The sequence below is a fragment of the Mus musculus genome, chromosome 1 (assembly GCF_000001635.26).
Source record: "Mus musculus strain C57BL/6J chromosome 1, GRCm38.p6 C57BL/6J".
Classification (NCBI taxonomy): domain Eukaryota; kingdom Metazoa; phylum Chordata; class Mammalia; order Rodentia; family Muridae; genus Mus; species Mus musculus.
In genome coordinates this window covers 173,579,939-173,600,701 of record NC_000067.6, presented here as the reverse complement: position 1 = coordinate 173,600,701, position 20,763 = coordinate 173,579,939, and the positions used below count along the sequence as shown (strand labels likewise).

The 20,763-nt window shown below is 39.5% G+C and overlaps 1 protein-coding gene across 15 annotated transcripts in view; it reads left to right on the top strand.

The window, feature by feature from the left end:
- The first annotated feature begins 1,353 nt into the window (after positions 1–1,353).
- The window catches only part of Ifi213 (interferon activated gene 213), a 33,069-nt gene continuing 13,659 nt past the window's right edge, over positions 1,354–20,763 (top strand). For 6 of the 15 annotated variants that reach the window (XR_003956542.1, XR_003956540.1, XM_011238852.2 and 3 more), the window contains exons 1-5: positions 1,382–1,682; positions 5,397–5,681; positions 6,658–6,764; positions 10,242–11,195; positions 18,504–18,571. Coding sequence is in view for 11 of the 15 variants with exons in the window: in XM_011238852.2 (XP_011237154.1) it covers positions 5,405–5,681; positions 6,658–6,764; positions 10,242–11,195; positions 18,504–18,571 (1,406 nt within the window). In the remaining 4 variants the exon portion in view is untranslated. Of the gene's footprint in view, positions 1,683–3,694; positions 3,747–5,396; positions 5,682–6,657; positions 8,746–10,241; positions 11,196–18,503; positions 20,346–20,763 lie in introns of those variants that run through there. The other 9 variants (NR_160907.1, NM_001368798.1, XM_030255721.1 and 6 more) reach the window with 7 other exon arrangements.

The following is a 20,763-nucleotide window of genomic DNA, read 5'->3' as shown; positions in this document are numbered from 1 at the left end:
ATCTGTCTTATCAACTATGTTCTTTGCTTTACAACCTTGCCAGTTTCATGAGGTCCCATTTATTGATTCTTGATCTTAGAGCATGAACCATTGGCGTTCTGTTTAGGAAATTTCCCCCTGTGCCAATGAGTCCAAGGCTCTTTCCCATTATCTCTTCTATTAGATTCAGTGTATCTGATTTTATGTTGAGGTCCTTGATCTAATTAGACTTGAGCTTTGTGCAAGGTGATAAATATGGGTCAATTTTCATTCTTCTACATAGAGACAGCCAGTTAGACTAAAACCCGTTTTTGAAATGCTTTCTTTTTTTTTTCATTATATAGTTTTGGCTTATCAAGATCAAGTGATGGGAAGTGTGTGGTTTTATTTCTGGGTCTTCATTTCTATTCCATTGATCAACATGTCTGTCTCAGTACTAATACCATGCAGGTTGAATCACTATTGCTCTGTAAGAAATCTTGAGGTCAGGGATGGTGATTCCCCCAACTGTTCTACTATCAAAGGCATATACATCCAGAAGTTGCCCAAGACTAGCAGTTGGAAAGCAATTTAACTCCCATCATTTTCATCCAGGTGACTGGTTACCTAGCTATGGCATCATCCTCTTTTGCAGACCAGCTGGCAGGCTCCAATATCATTATCTGCTGCTTGATGCCATTTGTTCCATGTTTCAGGATTACAGCAATCCTTAATCCTTGAACTCTCCATTTCAGAAAAAATGTAGCAGGACAAGCATTATTTCAGCCCATAATCTCAATCAAAGCTCGAGGTTTCCCACTGACTCCCAGGACCCAGGTTTCCCTGTGCTTACCAGTGAATAATGTAGAGACACTGAGGAAACATTTACTTCACCATTGAAGGAGGACAGCTTAGTTCTATAATCAAGAGGGAGGTAGATAAAGCCAAATGCCTTTCTATCTATTTGAGGTTGCAGCTTGGAGTTGTGTGTTTGTAATGTTATGCTCTGGCAAGTCTAGGTCTTGGGAGCTACTAATGGATGCATAGATGCTACAGGGATGACTTAAACCAGGAGCTGTTTCACTTAGATTTTCCTTGAAACTCATTTACATGCAGCAGGCAACTAACACAGCAAAGATCTCCTGATACTGACTCTGTCCTGAGCAGAAAAGAAAGAAGAGGCTTGGTGACTTGGCTTTTTTGGTCTAAGTTTTCACCTTCATTCAAAGGAATGAAGGTTCCTAGGGATCCTTTTGCAAGCCTGTAGGACATGAGGATTATAAATCTAAATCTTGTACCTATGAAGATTTGCAAGAAACATCCTGAGTGTAACTAGCTCTCTTTGACTTTTTTGGTTATTGTTTACAAGAAGGAAACTCTTGAGTTTCCGTCTCTGAGGAAATCGAAAGCTATGAACCTTGTCCACTCCCCACAAAGTAGCACAGGATGAGAAACCAGTTCCCCTCAGTCTGAGCAGCTGAGCAGTGACTCTACCCAGTGTCAGCTTTCCATCTCTCTCTCTGAAAACACTTTATTTTCTCAGAATTTCAGGAGATTACAAAATCCTCTGTATCACCTTCTGAGAGATTTACTGTTTACTTTTTTATCTTCACACACACACACACATACACACACACACACACACACTCACTTGCTCACTTGCTCATTCACTCACTGCTTCCTGCCCTGCAAAACTGGATACCACTGAAGAATTTTCTGAAGAGGTGAGTCCTCCCCCTGCTTTCTCTGTGAATGCACACGACTACAGGTGAAATCCCTGTTGATCTTTTGGTGGAGAGAGAAGGAAGCCAAGCTGGTGGCTGCTACACTGAGCAGTGAATCTGCAGTATCTGGATTCAGGTCCTTGGCTCATAAATATGCTAGGCATCCTTATTCTTCCACCAGTAAGACTGATCCGAAAAGGGGCATATTTCAGATTATAAAATACACGTTTTTTTAGGTAAGTCAGGATAAGTGAATAAGAAGAGGGCTTTTGTTTTCTTGGCTGGAGAGTGCTTAGAACCTGGTGGTTGTAGTGAATGGCTGGGCAAAAGACGTGTTTGTGACAGGAAAAATTGTCATGAGGTAATAATACCCAGTGAAAAATGCATCTAGCTCTCAGGCTGCATTATCTAGTATTGCAACCATACATAGTCTGGGCACCAATGGGCATATGTGGTCAAAGGTGTCCCAGATTCACAGTGATTGCAAACCTGGGGTTTTATTGACTCAAGAAGCACATTAAATGGTCTTCATTCACTTCTACTTCAAGTGGATATGGTGGAATTGTAGACATTGTTAATCTGTATCATCCTGAAAGTTAATTGCTTTGGTTTATTTGTCTTTTTAGTTTTCTTTGATTTTGTATTCTGGTGGTAAGATTTAGAAAAGAGTTGGAGGGTTCATCAGAACTAGATATATACTTCACACTTTTAGACTCTTCTGCAGTCCCTCTGTGCACTATGGTTGATCTATCACTTACTAGGTGTATTAATTATGCTGCCCAGACTTTCTAAGATTTTACAAAAGTTACAACCCTGTTCATTTAGAAATTAAGATAAATAAATCATGCATAAAAATTTGGTTTTTAAGTTATTATTAGACTTTCTATTATTAAAACACTTATCTATTTCTAGGAGGTAAACTATTTTCATTATTTTGATTTTCTGAGAAGAATTTTTATTTGTGGTTCTAATTAAGACAATGCTAATATAGAAAAATTTGCCCTTATTAGTTACTATAAAAAGGATTTATTTTATAATTTCCATGAATTCATGTCTTAATGGTAACCTTTAGATGTATGTGTTAAAAAAAACTTGACAAAAGATGTTAATTAACCAATTATGTTAAGTCCTCTAGGGTAGGTTGAGGACACATTTTTCTGGATTTTATTATGACTACTTCTTTTATGGGACATCTGCATTTCTTTTCTTGCCTTTTCTTATGACTCAAGTGGCTAACAAGTGAAGACAACAACATTACTGAGCTTATGTTGTTTCCTCCTTCAGTGGTCCTGTTGATGCCCTTCCTGTCTCTCCTCTCTCTGAGGAGAGTTTCACTCCTGAGGCAGAGACTCACCCAGTTTTCACCTTGCTTAGGTTTTACTCTGAGGAGCTCTCAACTGCACATACTATTTTCTTACCACACTTCCAAGAGTTCTTCCTGGTGTATTAGCTCATCTGAAACTGCCAAGGCATTGATGCCAGAGAGTACTGTTGAGGCTTTCTTCTCTGAGTGTGAATTGGTCTACATTCAGACACTTATTCTCAGGTTTTGTTTTATATAGGGTAAATTAAGGGTACCTCTTTGCACCATTGGGGATGAGTATACTTTGATATCTGGGATTTGCTGGCTGAAGATGGGTTTTAATGTAAATACCTGAAATACTATACTACTGAATATTGTTGAGATTGGGATCATTATTGCAATATTAAAAATTAATATTTTAACAGCAAAGAATGAGCATTTACATGTAATCAGATTATATAAAAAATATCAAGATCTCCTGTCATTTCACATCAGTTTATATTTTGGTATAAGCTTCTTGTCAAAATCATAAAATAAATACAACCTTCAAAAATTTGAAACTCCTTTGGTTTGTAGTATCTTAGGCCATTGTAATATAAAATCATCCCACTATTTTGCTGAAATCTGATTGCTCTAAAGAGTATGGTCTTTCATATGATCTGATCTTCTTTAGTGTTCCTCACCATCAATGTTCTTTTTCTCTTTGTAGACTTGCCTTTCATCCTCTGAACCCTGTCTGCCAGACAATGCTGTTGAAAAAAGTTAGTAGTCTGAGAACATTTAGCACTCTGATTAGAATATTACACACACACACGCACACACACACACACATACACACACACACACACACACACACACAGACTCAGAGAGAGAGACAGAGAGACAGAGACAGACAGATGGATAAAATACCCTATAACTAAAATGACTTATAACTAAGCAAATATCAGATTTAATCCACCCTCGAGATTTAACAAGGATGCACAGAAACTCCTAATCATGTATAGAAAAGGAACTTTGGTCTAGTCGAAGAATATTAGGAATTTCCAGAAGGCAAAGTCTCAGTTGGTTCTTAAAGGTCATCATAGATGAGATGGCAGACAGAGAAAGCAATGCAAGAATGGTGATGAAAAGGACACCATCTACTTCACAGAGCATGCCAAGGGAATGGATGTTGTGCATTCTGAAGTGTGTCATATCACAAATATATAAGAACCATATGTAAAAGAAACAGATTATCCAAGGACTTCTGAAGTATTTTAAGGATTAAAAAAATTTTTTTCATAAAAAAAAACTGGTCAGCTATTAACTTGTTTTAGCAGCATTTAAACACAGCCTATACAGAGAAAACTGGCACTATGAGCAAGGAAAACCCATTTTACAAAGTCAAGTCTAACAGGAGAAAAAGCAAGTAGCTATAGAAATAGTACCCTCCAGTGAATGCTGCCTTCTGGCACTAGAAAATACTTAGCAAACTTATAATACCAGGGTCACAGAAAGCAAGGTCTAACACCTGGTGAGACAGGATGCTAATGGAAGCTGCTTAACAAAGAGCCAAGTGGACTAGAGTCAATGCCTGGGCCAGGTTCAACCTGTTGTAGCCAACACCCATTTCCTATACACTGAGAGAACAAACAGACCAGTTATAGATAAGCCACTTGAGCATGGGCAAGTCAGCAAGTCACAGGGTGATACCTAGGGGCAGGTTCTAGTACCAAATAAAGACAGTGTCAACTAAACTGGACCCCTGAGAGCTCCCAGAGAATGAGCTACCAACCAAAGAGCATAAGCAGACTGTCCCCAGGCCCCTGTCACATATGTAGCAGAAGGCTGGCTCTTCTGGCCTCACTGGGAGAGGATGTGCCTGATCCTGCAGAGACTTGATGCACCAAGATGGGAGAATATTGGAGAGGGGGTACTGCCCTCTCAGGGGCAAAGGGGAGGTAGGAACTCTGTGAGGGTGAATCAGGTGGGAGAAGAATAAGTGGGATGTAAATAAATAAATTAACTAAACAATAAACAATTGTTAAAAGAGAAAAAAGAAGAATGGGGAGAAGAACCAAGGTCCAGGATCAATATACAATGGAAAAAAGGACCTGAGATTTCAACCTTCACAGCCCATACTCTATACACTGTAACAAATGGTGATTTCCACGCTTTTCCATAACCACCTTCAGCAACCTCACTCACCCATCATCATCAACAGGGAAGAGTTCCTTAGACTGATATACCAACCAAGTGGTTCTGTACTCACTGTTTCCCACAGTGGCATAGTTAGTAATCAATGCTCCATTTTTTTTCACATGCACAGCTATGGATAACACTATGTCAAGGGCTGTTCGCTCCCTAGATATGCTCTATAATTTAAGTGGTCTCTTATGTGTGTAATTCAGTCTACTGTTGTTCTCTTGTAGGCTTATCCATGACTGGAGAGATGGTGAATTACTGCAAGCAAATTGTTCTTCTCTCTGGATTAGAATATATGAATGACTATAACTTTAGAGCACTTAAGTCCTTACTGAACCATGACCTAAAACTGACTAAGAACATGCAAGATGATTATGACAGAATTAACATTGCTGACTTAATGGAAGAAAAGTTCCCAGAGGATGCTGGATTGAGCAAACTGATAGAAGTATGTGAAGACATTCCAGAACTTGCAGCTCGTGTTGATATACTTAGAAAAGAGATGGAGAAAGGTAAGAGAGAAGCAGTCTGGATGCCCACTTTTTCTCTACCCTCCCTAACCTTGCCATCTCCTTGCAGTGATCATAGCTGATAAGTCTTCCCAGTATATACATCAGGACCTATAAAATGGCACCACTTTAAATGATGGAAACTTAGGGAACTCCTTTCCTACAAAGAAGTGTAATGGGTTTGGAGGTAGATGTCTTTGGGGTGGGACAAGGAAAGAAAACAAAACACAGAAGCTACTTGGAGAAACAGTAGCTTCCAATAGAGGGGAATGGGTAGAAAGTTACAAAGAAAAAACTTAATACCACACTTAAAATTACCCACAATTCTAAATTAAGAAACACCATCATTAGTATGTCTTACGGCAACAAGTGTGAGCCGACATTGAATTAGAATTCTGAATCTAAGAAATGTGAATTTCCCTTTTATAAAGTTACTGGGTTCAAAATAAATAGAAACAAAGGTAGGCATACTGCCTCACGTAGTGATCTTAGCACTCAGCAGGCTTGGGCAGAGAGATCTCCAGTTTAAGGCTAGCCTGGGGTTCATGGTGAGATCCTGTCTCAAGAAAATAAATAGGAGCCCAAAAGGTAAACAATGGAAGCCCACTGTTAGGCCTCTGTTACATGCCAGGACTGCTTATATCTTCTTCCTCTGTTTCTCTAATTTTGGGTGACCTATAAAATATAATCTGTCATATCATCATGCAAATCTTATATTCTTAAAAGCAAACTATAGGATAAAAAGGCTGAGATGGGGCTTGGCTGGGATGCATACAAGTCCCCAAGAGGGATGAGTGTCATGCCACTTGTACCTGAGAAGAGCAAGGAAACCCAGGAGCATTTCCTGTGTCTGTATTGTTGGTGGCAGGGACAGGAAATGTACTGAGACATAAGCAGGAGGCAAATGCATAAAATGGACTTCAGCCCTCTTACAACAGGAGAGCTTCATATATTAATTGTCTTTTCTTTATTTCATCAGTTAAAAATAAAACCAAAATAAAATCAGAATCCAGCCCTCCTCCACTTACCTCCAGCCTGATGGAAGCTTGGGAAGTAGAACCAGCTATGGTGACAGCTTCATCAGAGGTACACCGTCTAAGATCTCACTGAAAAGGCATCCACTAAGCTCGTTCTCTCCAGGACTTTCCTCTGAGTACTTAGTCTACGCCCCTCATGTGTGCCAAGGACCTAGCTGAAACAAAATGAAGGGTGAACATATTCATAATAACTGATCACTCATTTTGTTTTAAAACTAAAGAACCTATGTTTACTTCATTATAATATAATTTTCTGCAACAAATATATAAAATCATTACTAGCTTTGTGAGTGTCTGTGTGTGTATGTGCGTGATTTATATACATGTGTGTGCATGATATCACTGATGTCAAAGGAGGACTTCAAATACTCTGCTTAATCAGTCTCTGCCTTACTCCTTTAAGATACAGTCTCTCTCTGAACCTGGAGCTGTGCTGGTAGGCAGCAAGCCTCAGAGACCATCCCGTCTATGCCTTTCACGAGTCTCAGGTCACATACAGAAAGCCCAGATTTTTATGAGGATACTGGGATCTGATCATAGGTCCTCATGTATGTGCAGCAAATACTCTTCTCCCATAAGTCACCTCTCAAATCCCTCATTCTTCCTTTTGAGAACATTTGCAAAAGTAGCATTCAGTTTAAGGACATGACCTTCCAAAGCCTGTTAAAGGACGTTAAACTCCTTTTTGAGAACATTCTTCCTTTTGAGAACATTTCCAAACGTAGCAGCCAGTTTAAGGATATGGCCTTTCACAGCCTGTAAAAGGACATTAAACTCAACTTGTACTTTCTAAATGTAGGTGTTCTCCCACCAAGGACATGTGCATAGAGTAGTGATGTGCATGAAGTGTTTCTGTTCCTGGACAAGAGGATCCTATGCTCTTGTATGGTCAAAGTGCAGTTCCCAAGGAATTAATAGACTCAGAATCCACTAACATGGAATTATTTATATTGGGATTAAAATAATTGTTCTGTATACAATTTTAAAACACATGACAAGAACTGAGGATAAAACCCCATAGTGGAACCTAACTTGGCACACAAAAGATCCCAAGTTCAACCTCTAATACACAAAAGAGAAGATGAGCCATTAGAAGTAGAAAATGTCTGCATTTTTTCCTTTGAAAAAAGGGGAAATAAACTACAAACCCCTGAAGCCTGCACAATTCCATCATGTGACTAAATCAACCATCACATTATCAAATGCTTCCATGAAGACCTCAGTGAGAAGCTTTTGTTCTTGACAGGGATATGTTATTAAGAAACAATTTATGGTCTTAACAGGCTACAGACAGTAGTTTCATTTCACTAGGACTATCACATAATTTGATCATTTAAAACACTTTACCTGTACATACATTTAAAAGAGTTATGATTGGGCTTCCTTTATACTTGGCAAGTGTTCTACCTACCAGGTGAGCTACAATTTGATTGGCAGAAATATTGACTCTATTCATTCTAGATACTCCAGACTTCTTCACAATGATAAAAATCTTGAAGCAGCTTATCATCCAATCTCCCACTAACTTATTTATTTAATGTAGCCATTCATTCTTTTATAGTGTACTTTGCGAAACTCTGAAAATCACTTACATATGTTTACTTTATTGAATTCTATCATACCAGGAATCTGTCTATATGACCAATGTTTTGTCATTTTAATTATTACAGTTGTTTTACTTTGAATATAAAATCAATGTGCACATCTAATTATCTGTCTTCATAAGTAATGATAATATAATTAAAACATACCTAAACCTGAAGAAAAAGCTATAAATAATCAGTTTTGTTTGGATGACATCAACTCTTTTATTTCATTTTTCTTTGTTTTTGTTTGTTTGAGCAACGACTTTTTAATGACCATATTTTACAATTACACTGGCAAATCATGCATTGGATGTGATTCTGGTCAGCAAATCTGCACAGTCCTTTGCAACTGGACCTGTGAAAGCAAAGCACTTCATCTCTCCTATTGTTTACTATGCCTACTACATTATCTTCAGAATAAACAAAACCCTGTCTTTTCACTGGTATGGATTTCTTTGTCAAATTACCATTGCTGGATGCATCTATTTCTTTCTTTTGTTTCTCAGAAGATGTACATACTGAGGGATCGAAAACAAGCAAAGAAAACAGTGACAATTAAGATGGCAGTTAAAGGTTTTACATGATCTCATTTTTATTGCTTTTTACTTTTAAAGCTAAGTTTAAAATATTTTAAGTATTATGCCTCCTATGAGTGTATATAAGTATATTAAAAGGTCCTAAACATGTGTATTGCCTTATATACACATACTTCTTATATGTGTGCTTATAGTTTATATACAATAGTTTCATTTAACCAAATATAAAAGGTCCTTATATTTAAAGGACGTTTGTTGTGGAAGATTAAAAAAAAATCCATGCTCCCACCAGCAAGGCACCAGTGGTGGGCAGGCCAGCATTTTCTCAGCCTGACTGACTCTCTGACTCAGAGCGGAAATCTCTCCACTAAGTTCCCATGGCGGGTCATTGCAATGCACGCCCCATGGTTCCAAATTCCCATGGCTGGCTGGGTTGCCCTGCCACCATTCCTTTCTCTGGAACCCAGCTGAGTAGCCATGTGAAGGAAAACCCCACACAATCTTAATTTATAATCAGCAGGTAACACAATTTCTGGGCTCAGCAACTAGCATCCTAATTTGTAAGCTATTCTAAGTTATAAATTCTCCAGTAATGGATCCAGGCGAAAATGTCACCTGTACCAGGGGCTTCTGCTACCTACATTTAGTCCTCCATGCTCTCTCTGGTCCTAAAGCAAGAATCTTTCTCTTGCCTTCCCTCTTCCCCTCTCCCACTGGGAAATCCCACTTACTCACCCATTGATTGGCTCCTTGAAAACTTTATTTATTAGGGGAAGGTTCTGCCACACACCAATATCTAAGAAAATATTAAAATGAGTCCTGCCTACCAAGTACTAGGCAAATACTGTATCAACTGAGCTCCATCTGATCTCCTGAAAATTTAACTCTGTGGTCCATATCTCAGGGAATCTGATACACAGTTCTCATCAGATCACCTGAGAGGAGAGTGACAGGGGTGGGGTGGGGGATTCTTGTGTCCTTAAAAGCAGACACTTTGAAGTGATTTCTTTGGGAAGATAAGGGGAGAAAAACCCACAAATGGGAGCCAGTTTTGCTTGTATGGCTTGTTACCCATCCAGTAACTCTGAGTTGAATAATACCAGGTTCCCTTTTCTTAGTTTTTTAAGATATGCAGAGTCAGTATTCTGAGCCAGACCAGTGAAATTTAGAGCCCAGGTTTCTAAGAGACATTCTGATTGGAAAGGAAGGGGCTAGGTTTAGGAAGTACTTACATGCACTCTAAAGATGCCTCATGCAGCCCAGATGGGGTAGGGTAGTTATTGCGGGGACGCTGGCAGAACAGAAGTAGTTTTGAAGGGGAAAAAGACAAAGATTTGTTTGATCTGATTTTTTGAAAACTGTTTATTAGGATACAAAGAATTTTTCAAAACTATTTCCTTTCAGGAAAGCAAAGATACTATCCCTGAATCACCTGATACCATGACAACACCGTTTTTGAAGGAAAAGCCTAAGATTCCATTACTTTCAGCAACCAGCACAAGCCAGGCTGAGGGTGAACCCCTGACTCCTCAGAGATTTCCAACAACAGCCTCCAGCAGTCTCCAGACACCCCTGGAGCCTACAGAAATATCGTCCACCATATTGGTAACATCTCAGGGTTCTTCAGCACCATATTCCACCTGTGACAAATCTTCTCGGGTGCCTCCAGTGACAGCCTCCAGCAGCATCCAGACCATCCAGACATGTCTGGCAACCTCAACACTTCCTTGTAGTCACCAAGCTACTCTGAAGTCTCCAAAAACAGAGCCCAGCAGTGTCCAGGCCACTCAGATGACTCAAGCAATAAAGGCAAGTGGTCATAATTGTCCTCAGGTGCCTACAGCAGCAGTATCCAGCAGTTTCATTAAACCTCAGGTGACCTCAGCAAGGTTACTCAGTGGTGTTCAAACTCCTTTGATGCCTCAAGCAACAGTGCCCAGCCGTGCCCAGACCTTTCGACTAACCCCAGCAAAAATGACCAGTGGTTGTAATAGTCCTCAGATGTCTGCAGCAACAGTATACAGCAGTTATAGTAACCCTCATGTGACTCCAGTGCCCAGCAGTGTCCAGATCTTGCAAATGAACCTAGCAGCAATGACCATTGGTTGTAATAGTCCTCATGTATCTGCAGCAACAGTATCCAGCCATTACAATAACCCTTGGGTGACTCCAGCAACATTTCCTGGAAGTGCCCAGACCTTGCAACTCTACCCAGCAGCCATGGCCCACGGCTGTAATAGTCCTCAGGTGTCTGCAGCAACAATATCCAGCAGTTACAATAATACCCCTCAGGTGTCTTCTGTAACAGTGCCCAGGAGTTTTCCTGCCATGTCTCTGTCTCCAGCAACACCACTCAAGGTAATGACTGGCTATTCTCATCATATAATGAAGACAAAAATTAACTTAATCTTGGAAGATATTCTGATTAACCATCTATGATATATACTGTCTAGTTGAAATAAGTCACTATCTATTTTAAACATATGATTTGCGGTCCTTCCTAAATTCATTTTACACTCCTCTTATTCTCTGCTGTATTATGAAATCCTACATTTCATTGAACACCTAAACACCCTTGTTCTTTAAGGAACACAATTAAACATTTATTTCGTTTTACTTTTTTTTGTTGTTATTTTGACTTTCTTTTTTTTTTTTTACCATAGGTGAAGTGTTTAAATGCAAAATATAATGTAGAAATATAAAATGTATTCTCAATGATTTCCTTTTTTAAATTTAATTTTATTTGTTATTAATATTTTACATTCCACATTCCATTCCCTGCCCCTCCCTATACACCCTCTGCTCCAGACCTCCTCTCTACCCCATCTACACTCCCTGGGGCCTTCAGTATCTTGAGGGTTAGGTGCATCATCTATGAATGAACACAGACATGGAAGTCCTCCACTGATTGTGTGTTGGGGGCCTCATATCAGCTGGTGTATGCTGTCTGTGTGGTGGTCTAGTGTTTGAAAGAACTCAGGGATGCAGATCAATTGAGACTGCTGGTCTTCGTACAGGATCACCCTTCTCCTCAGCTTCTTTCAGCATTCCCCAATTCAGTAACATGCTTCTGTCTATTGGCTGGCTGCAAATATCTGAATCTGACACTTTCAGCTGCTTGTTGGGTATTTCAGAGGGCAGTCATGATAGATCCCTTTTTGTAAGCACTCCATAGCCTCAGTAATAGTGTTAGGCCTTGGGACCTCCCCTTGAGCTAGATTCCACTTTGGGCCTGTCACTGAACCTTCTTTTCGTCAGGCTCTTCTCCATTTCCATCCCTGTAATTCTTTCAGACACAAACAAGTATGGGTCAGAGGTGTGACTGTGGGATGGCAACCCATCTCTCACTCTTCCTGCTGGAGGTGGGCTCTATAAGTTCCCTCTCATTACTGTATAAATCTGATTTCATCCAATGTCCCTCCTTTTGAGTCCTGAGAGTTTCTCGCTTCCTAGGTCTCTTGTGCATTCTGGAGGGTCCCCCCACCCTCCTATCTTCTGGGGTTTCCTGTTTCCATTCTTTCTGTTGGCCCTCAGGGCTTCAGTCCTTTTCCCTCACCCTATACCAGATCAGGTTCCCCTCTCCCAGCCACTCCTGCCCCACCCTGTCTACTTTCCCTCCCAGGTCCCTTCCTCACTCCCCACTTGTGACTGCTTCCTTCTCCCTCCCTCACTTGGGCACTTTATTTTGTTGAACTTTTTAAATTCTGTGGACTGTATCTTGGGTATTCTGTACATTTATTTATTTATTTATTTATTTATTTATTTATTTATTTATTTATTTATTTATTGGCTAATATCCACTTATTAGTAAGTACATACAATACATGTCCTTTCGGGTCTGAGTTACCTCACTTGGGATGATATTTTCTACCTTCATCTATTTGCATGCAAAACTCAGGATGTCCCATTCTTAATAGCTGGGTAGTATTTAATTCTGTAAATGAACCACATTGTCTGTATCCATTCTTCTTTTATGGGACATCTAAGTTGTTTCCAGCTTCTGTCTATCACAAATAAGGCTGCTATGAACATAGTGGAACCTGTGTCCCTGTGGCATGGTGGGACATGTTTGGAGTATATTCCCAAGAATGGTATATCTGGATCTTCAGGTAGATCTTTTTCCAATTTTCTGAGGACCCTCCAGATTGATTTTCAGAGTGGTTGTACCAGTTTGCAATCCCACTAGCAATGGAGGAGTCTTCCCCTTTCTCCACACCCTCTCCAACATGTAGTGTCAACTGAGGTTTTGATCTTAGCTATTCTGATTGGTGTAAGGAGGAATCTCAGGGTCATTTTGATTTGCATTCCACTGATCACTAAGGACTTTGAACATTTCTTTAGGTGCTTCTCAGCCATTTGAGATTCCTCAGTTGTGAAATCTCAGATTAGTTCTACACCCCATTTTTTAATTGTTTTTTTTTGTTGTTGTTGTGTTTTGTTTTGTTTTGGGATGGGGAGTTGATTAGCTTTTTGAGTTCTTTATATATTTTGAATATTAGCCTTCTATCAGATTTGGGGTTAGTGAAAACTTTTTCCCAATCTGTAGGTTGCCGATTTGTCTTATTGACTATGTCCTTTGCCTTACAGAACCATTCCAGTTTCATTAGGTCCCATTTATCAATTCTTGATCTTAAAGCATGAGCTATTCTAGTTCTGTTTTGGAAACTTCCCTCTGTGCCAATGAGCTCAAGGCTCTTTGCCACTTTTTCTTCTACCAGATTCAGTGTATCTGGTTTATGTTGAGGTCCTAGATCAACTTGGACTTGAGCTTTGTACAAGGTGACATATATGGGTCTGTTTTTATTCTTCTACATACAGATAGCCAGTTAGACCAGCACCAATTATCGAAGATTATTTTTTTTCCATTGTATATTTTTGGCCTCTTTGTAAAAAAATCAAGTAACCATAACTGTGTGGTTTTATTTCTGTCTCTTAAATTCTATTCTATTGATCAACATGTCTGTCTCTGCACCAATACCATGCAGTTTTTACCACTATTGCTCTGTTGTAAAGCTTGAGGTCAGGGTTGGCGATCCCTCCAGACATTCTTTCATTATTAAGAATTATTTTCTCTAGTCTGGGTTTTTTGCCTTTCCAGACAAATTTGAGAATTGCTCTTTCCATGTCTTTGAAGAATTGTGTTGGGATTGTGATGGCGATTGCATTGAATCTATAAATTGTCTTTGGTAGGATGGCCATTTTTACTATGTTATTTCTGCCAATCCATGAGCATGGAAGATCTCTCCATTTTCTGACATCTTCACTTTCTTTCTCAAGAGACTTGAAGTTATTGTCATATAGGTCTTTCACTTGTTTGGTTAGAGTTACCCCAAGATATTTTATACTATTTGTAGCTATTGTGAAGGATATTGTTCCCCTAATTTCTTTCTCATCATGTTTATCCTTTGTGTACAGGGATGTTAGAGATTTATTTGAGTTAATTTTATATCTGGCCACTTTGCTGAAGATTTTTTTATCAGCTGGAGAAGTTCTCTGGAAGAATTTTTGATGTTGCTTATGTATACTATCATATCATCTGAAAATAGTGATACTTTTATTTCTTCTTTATCAATTTGCATCCCCTTGATCTCTTTTTGTTGTCTTATTGTGCTACCTAGCACTTCAAGTACTATATTGAATAGATATGGGGAAAGTGGGCATCCTTGTCCTGTCCTAATTTCAGTGAGATTGCTTTAAGTATGTCTTCATATAATTTGATATTGGCTGTTGGTTTGCTGTATATTACTTTTATTATGTTTAGATATGGGCCTTGAATTCCTCATCTCTTTAATACTTTAAACATGAAGGGATGTTGTATTTTGACAAGTGATTTTTCAGCATCTAAGAAGATAATCATGTTACTTTTTTCTCTGAGTTTGTTTATATAGTGTATTTCCACTAATGAATTTCCATATGTTGAAACATCCCTGAATCCTTGGGATTCACCTACTTGATCGTGGTGAATGATGGTTTTGTTTTTGGATTTGGTTTGCAAGAATTTTATTGAGTATTTTTGTATCAATATTCATAAGCTAGATTTGTCTGAAGTTCTCTTGTTTGGTTGGGTCCTTGTGTCATTTATGTATCAGAGTAACTGTGGCTTCATAGAATGGCTTAGGTAGTATTCCTTCTATTTCTATTTTATGGAATAGTTTCAGGAAAATTGGTATCAGGCCTTCTTTGAAGTAATGGTATGATTCTGCACTAAATCCATCTGGGCCTGGGCTTCATTTGGTTGGGAGGTTTTTAATGACTTCTTCTATTTCCTTGTGTGATATGGGCTGGTTTAGGTAGTTTACCTGCTCTTGGTTTTAACTTTGGTATGTGGCATCAGTCTGGAAAACCATCCATGTCATCTAGATTTTACAGTTTGAGTATAGGCTTTTAGAGTAGGATCTGATGATTTTTAAAAAAATTCCACCACTTCTTTTATTATGTCTCTTTTTTCATTTCTGATTTTATTAATTTGGATACTGCCTCTCGACCCTTTAGTTAGTTTGACTAGGAGTTTATCTATCTTGCTGATTCTTTCAAAGAAACAGCTTTTGGTTTGCTGATTCTTTGTATTGTTTTCTTTGTTTCTATTTGGTTAATTTCAGCCATGAGTTTGACTATTTCCTGCCTTCTACTCCTCTTAGGTGAATTTGCTTCTTTTTGTTCTAGGGCTCTCAGGTGTGCTGTTAAGTTCTTATTTTAAGATCTCTCCAGTTTCTTTACCAGGGCCCTTGGTGTTATGAACTTTCCCCTTAGCTCTGCTTTCACTGTGTCCCATAGGTTTGGGTATAATGTGTCAACATTTTCATTAAATTCCAGAAAGTCTTCAATTTCTTTCTTTATTTCTTCCCTGTTCAAGTTATCACCGAGTAAAGAATTGTTCAGTTTTCATGTGTATGTGTTCTTTCTGTAGTTTTTGCTGTTATTGAAGACCAGCCTTAGGCCATGGTGGTCTAATAGAATGCATAGTATTATTTCAATCTTCTTGTATATGTTGAGGGTTGTTTTGTGACCAATTATATGCTCGATTATGGAGAATGTACCATGAGGTGCTGAGAAGAAGGATTTTTTTCTTTTAGAGTGAAATGTTCTGTAGATATCTGTTATGTCCTTTTGGTTCATAACCACATTTAATTTCACTGTGTCTCTGTTTAGTTTCTGTTTCAATGACCTGTCCATTGGTGAGAGTGGAATGCTGAAATCCCCCACTATTATTGTGTGGGGTTCAATGTGTTTTTTTGAGTTTTAGTAAAGTTTCTTTTTTAAACTTCGGTGCTCTTGCATTTGTGCATAGATTTTCAGAATTGAGACTTTTCTTTTTGTGGATTTTCCCCTTGATGAATATGAAGTGTCCTTCATCACACTTGATAACTTTTGGTTGAAAGTCTATTTTATTCGATATTAGGATAGCAGCTCCTGCTTGTTTCCTTGGACCACTTGCTTGGAAGACCTTTTTCTATCTTTTTACTGTGAGATAGTTCCAGTCTTTGTTGTTGAGGTGTGTTTCTTGTATGCAACAAAAAGCTAGATCTTGTTTGTGTATCCAGTCTGTTAGCTTATGTGTTTTTATAGGTGAGTTGAATCAATTATTATGGAGAGATATTAAAGAAAGATGACTGTTGGTTCCTGACATGTTTGTTTTTGTAGGTGTATTCATTTGTGTGTGGCTCTCTGATTTTGACTTTGTTGTAAGGTGCTTAATATATTGTCCTTTCTTTGGTGCAGGTATCTTTCTTATGTTGGTGTTTTCCTTCCAGGATCCTCTGTAAGGCTTGGTTGGTAGATAGATACTGTTTGAATTTGCTTTTGTCCTGGAATATTTTGTTTTCTCCATCTATGTTGATTGAGAGTTTTGCTGGTTATACTAGCCTGGGCTGATACTTGTGTTTTCTTAGAATCTGAATGACCTCTGACCAGGCTCTTCTGCCTTTCATAGCCTTTGATGAGAAGTCTGGTGTAATTCTGATAGGTTTACCATTGTATGTTACTTGGTATTTTTCCCTTGCAGCGTTTGATATTCTTTCTTTGCTCTGTGCATTTAGTGTCTTGATAACTATGTGATGATATTATCTTTTCTGGTCCCATTTATTTTGGTGTTCTATAGGTTTCTTGTACCTTTATGTCCATCTCTTTCTTTAAGTTGGGGAAGTTTTCTTCTATGATTTTGTTGAAGATACTTTCATGTCCTTTGAGCTGGGAATGTTCATTCTCCTCTATTCTGATTATTCATAGATTTGGTATTTTCATTGTGCTCTGAATTTCCTAGAAGCTTTGAGTTAGGAGTTTATTATGTTTTGAATTTTCTTTGACATTTGTCTCAATTTCTTCTCCCGTATCTTCTACACCTGAGATTCTCTCTTCTATCTCTTATATTCTGTTGATAATACTTATATCTGTAATTTCTGACCTTTTTCCTAGGTTTTTCATTTCCATGTTTGCCTCAATTTGCGTTTTCTTTATTGTTTCTACTTCCACTTTTAGGTCTTGGATTGCTCTATTCAAAACATTCACCTTTTTACTTGTGTTTTCCTGTATGCCACACCCACTCCAATGAGGACTGCATGCAGGCTCAAAAGCTTGGACACAGTTCTGAGCAAACAGTTTCATGGAAACTTAGTCTCCTGGAGCCTTGGCATCCCCATAGCATGTATGCTCCAAACTTATCCCTGTGTTAATCAGTGAATGGATCTGTGTGCTTTCTTTCAGTATTGTTTTATTAATAGGTGCCTCTAAGAAATAATTTTACAAATACCTAAATCAGGTTGAACTTTGCTTCCTGGCCTTCACCAATGTCCTAGGCACTCCTGTAGCTGACCCCTGGGCTTGGAATTTCATAAGAATGTTACTCATTCAGATGAAATGCCCCAGTGTTTACAGTTAGTAATCTGGCATCTCACAGTTTGCCAAATAGGAGCTAGCAATCTCAGGACTAGTTCAAAATAGTAAACTTAGAATCCTCATTACAGTCACTTATGGCAGACTACATTGCATTTTTGAAGAAAGTTGAGTTCTATTGACCAATGGAGATTTCCCTACAGACACTTAAAAGAGCAGCCTGGTTACTCCCATATGCAAGAATTTACAATGGCCTAGGAAGAAGGAGGGTTGTGGTTTAAGGAGGAACTACAGTATTGCATTATTCATGAAAAGGTCAGCAAGAGCAGAACCCCCCTGGTGCAAGCTTTCACAAGGCTCAGAGGAATAGCATAAATTGTGACTAGGGTGTGAAATCCTCACCTGGCTCCTGTCAATAGCTGACTTTAGATAGGGCTGAACTTATCTCAATTGTAAATATTGCCTGATTCCTCTCAGTCTTTATGTATGCATTTTTTGTTTTGTGTCAGATTACTTCAATGTACCTTGGCTGATGTGTCACCTAACTTTTTTGTTTCATCTGTAATATAAATCTTATGTTCAGTTTGAGAAATTATGTTCAGACACAGCACTTTCTCTGTGTCAGTGTCTGTCAACCCTCTGACTCCTTGTCCACGTGATTACCGAATTCCTGGTTCACCATGGGTTGTGGGACCCACTGAGTCCAGTCTGCGGCAGCTTTCGTCTCAAACAGGGACTTTGGAAAAGTAAGGTTTTAATCTCTCTCTCTCTCTCTCTCTCTCTCTCTCTCTCTCTCTCTCTCTCTCTCTTTTCCTTTTCTTCTTTTCTTTTTCTCAGGCAAGGATAGGATCTCATCTGGGTGCTACAGACCAGCTGGTAAAGGATCACCAGTTTGAGGACAATGAGTAAGTTTTAACATGGGGCAGTCTGAGTCCAAACGGAAACAGTTATTTCTATCAGTCTTTAAGCACATGTTGTCCAATCGGGGCCTAAAGGTCTTGGATAAATCCTTACAAGAATTGTATGATTTTGTGCAAAAAAAATCAGCCCCTGGTTTCTGGAGGAGAGAAGCTTGATATTGGAGAATTGGAAGCAAGTAGGTAAAGTTATGAGGAGGTTTCATGAAGAGAATTTATCTAAGGAAGTCCCCAATAATGCCTTTACTCCATGGCAACAAATGAGGGATTTATTGACTGAGAAAACGGACTTTGAATTTCTTGCAGAGGAAGCTCCTTCAGAGCCCTTTGATGATCAGAAAGCGAGACCGTCTGCTTGTGAAAAGAAATGGTGTAATACAGGCAAAAAAGAGGAAAGGTCAGAGAAAAGTGGGACAGAGACAAGTGATGGTGAAGTTGATGAGGAGTGAGATTTAACTGAGGAATTGGCAAAGTATGAGCTAGATGGAGAAAGGGATCATTTTCATGGACCCGAGGCAGCAGTAAGGAGAAGCCTTTAATCGTGGCACCAACACCAAAACCGCCGACTTTTGCTTCCCCTTGGTTTTGATGCTGCTGTGGCAGAAGCAAAAAGACAAGGAGATTTTATTCACTTGCCCAGTAATTTACATAGAAGGTGATGAGCCACTTTTAAACAACAACAACAACAACAACAACACTTAAGAGCTACAGTCAGTGGTAAAGATATTGGGCCCTGCTGCACCTTTTACCTTACAGGTTTTGGAATGTAGTAGTGAGCCAGTGGCTTACTCCACACGACTGGCATCAGACAGCCAAGGCTACTCTCACTTCCTGCGATTACATTCTCTATAGAACAGAGTATGAAGAGAAGGCCAGAAAAACAGTGAAGGAAAACTTGTCAAAACATGGACCTAAGCCCATGGTGTCCATGCTTCTTGGCAAAAGGACTTTGCTAGACCAGCAGCACAACTAAAAATTCCAAAGGCAGTGCTGGAAAGAATAATCAGATAACTGTCCCTAGCTTGTGGAGTTTACCCCCACCTGGGGCTATGCCCACAATCCTTTCAGAAATCAGGCAAAAGCACGAGTCATAAGAGAGTTTTGTGGCTAAATGGGAAGAGACAGTTTCTAGAATGTTTCCTCTCTCGGAAGGGACTTACATATTAATAAAACAATTGGCTTGGGAAAACGCGAGCACCTTGTCCCAAGACCTGATCAGACCAATCCATAAAACAGGACCCTTACAGGATTATTTTAAAGCATGTGTAGATGCCTCACGAGCTGTAGTCCAAGGTATAGCTTATGCTGCAGCAATGAAGGGACAGAAATTCAGTGCCTATACCAGAAATACTTATGGGAATGGAAAAGCATTCCCAAGGGAATGAAGCTACATGTTTCAGCTGTGGAAAATCGAGACACCTGAGAAAGGATTGTAAAAATCCCTCGGGAAACAAGAAGGGCATTCCTCCAGGTCCCTGCCTGTGGAGAGCCGTGCTGTGAGCAATCGCCATTATAAGATGGCGCTGGCTCCCGCTGTGCCTAACTAGTAAATAAGCCTTGTACGCAGCTGTGAGAGTGAACTCACGCCTAGGCACTGCCCATTTCGGGGTGTAGTAATGAGGTGATGGGCGAGCAACTAATCAGGAGCTGACATGCCACATCAGGTGCTGAAACGCCACACTGAGGGCTATATAAGCAGCACCATTTTACCGGGGTCTGGGTCTTCCCTTTTTAAGAAGCAATAAAGCTTGCTGCAGAATAATCTGATTGTCTGAGTGTGTTCTTGCTGGCGAGAACGTTAGCTCGGTACAAGTGGCGCTGAGTAGCCCGGGAACTTCATACCATCACTGGCGCAAGGGAGATCTCCCGTTCGCAGGGCCGGTTCAGAACTGCGGGACATAAGGCTCTGTAAGGTATGTTCGGTCTTGAAATTTCTTCAGTGTTAGAGGCCTTTTGATTGTTTTCACGGAGCTCGTTCTTTTTCTTTTGCTTTCGTTTTGCTTCCACTGCTGGAACTGCTGACTGGTTCTCAGTCGTGGTCAGGCATGGTTAGACAACAGGGCAGTGAGCAGTATGGGAACTTCCCACTCCGTAGTGACTGCCTTACGGTCGGTCTTGAGGCAATGTGGCCTAAAAATCACCACTAAGACCATAGATGGCTTTGTTAAAGAGATAGATCG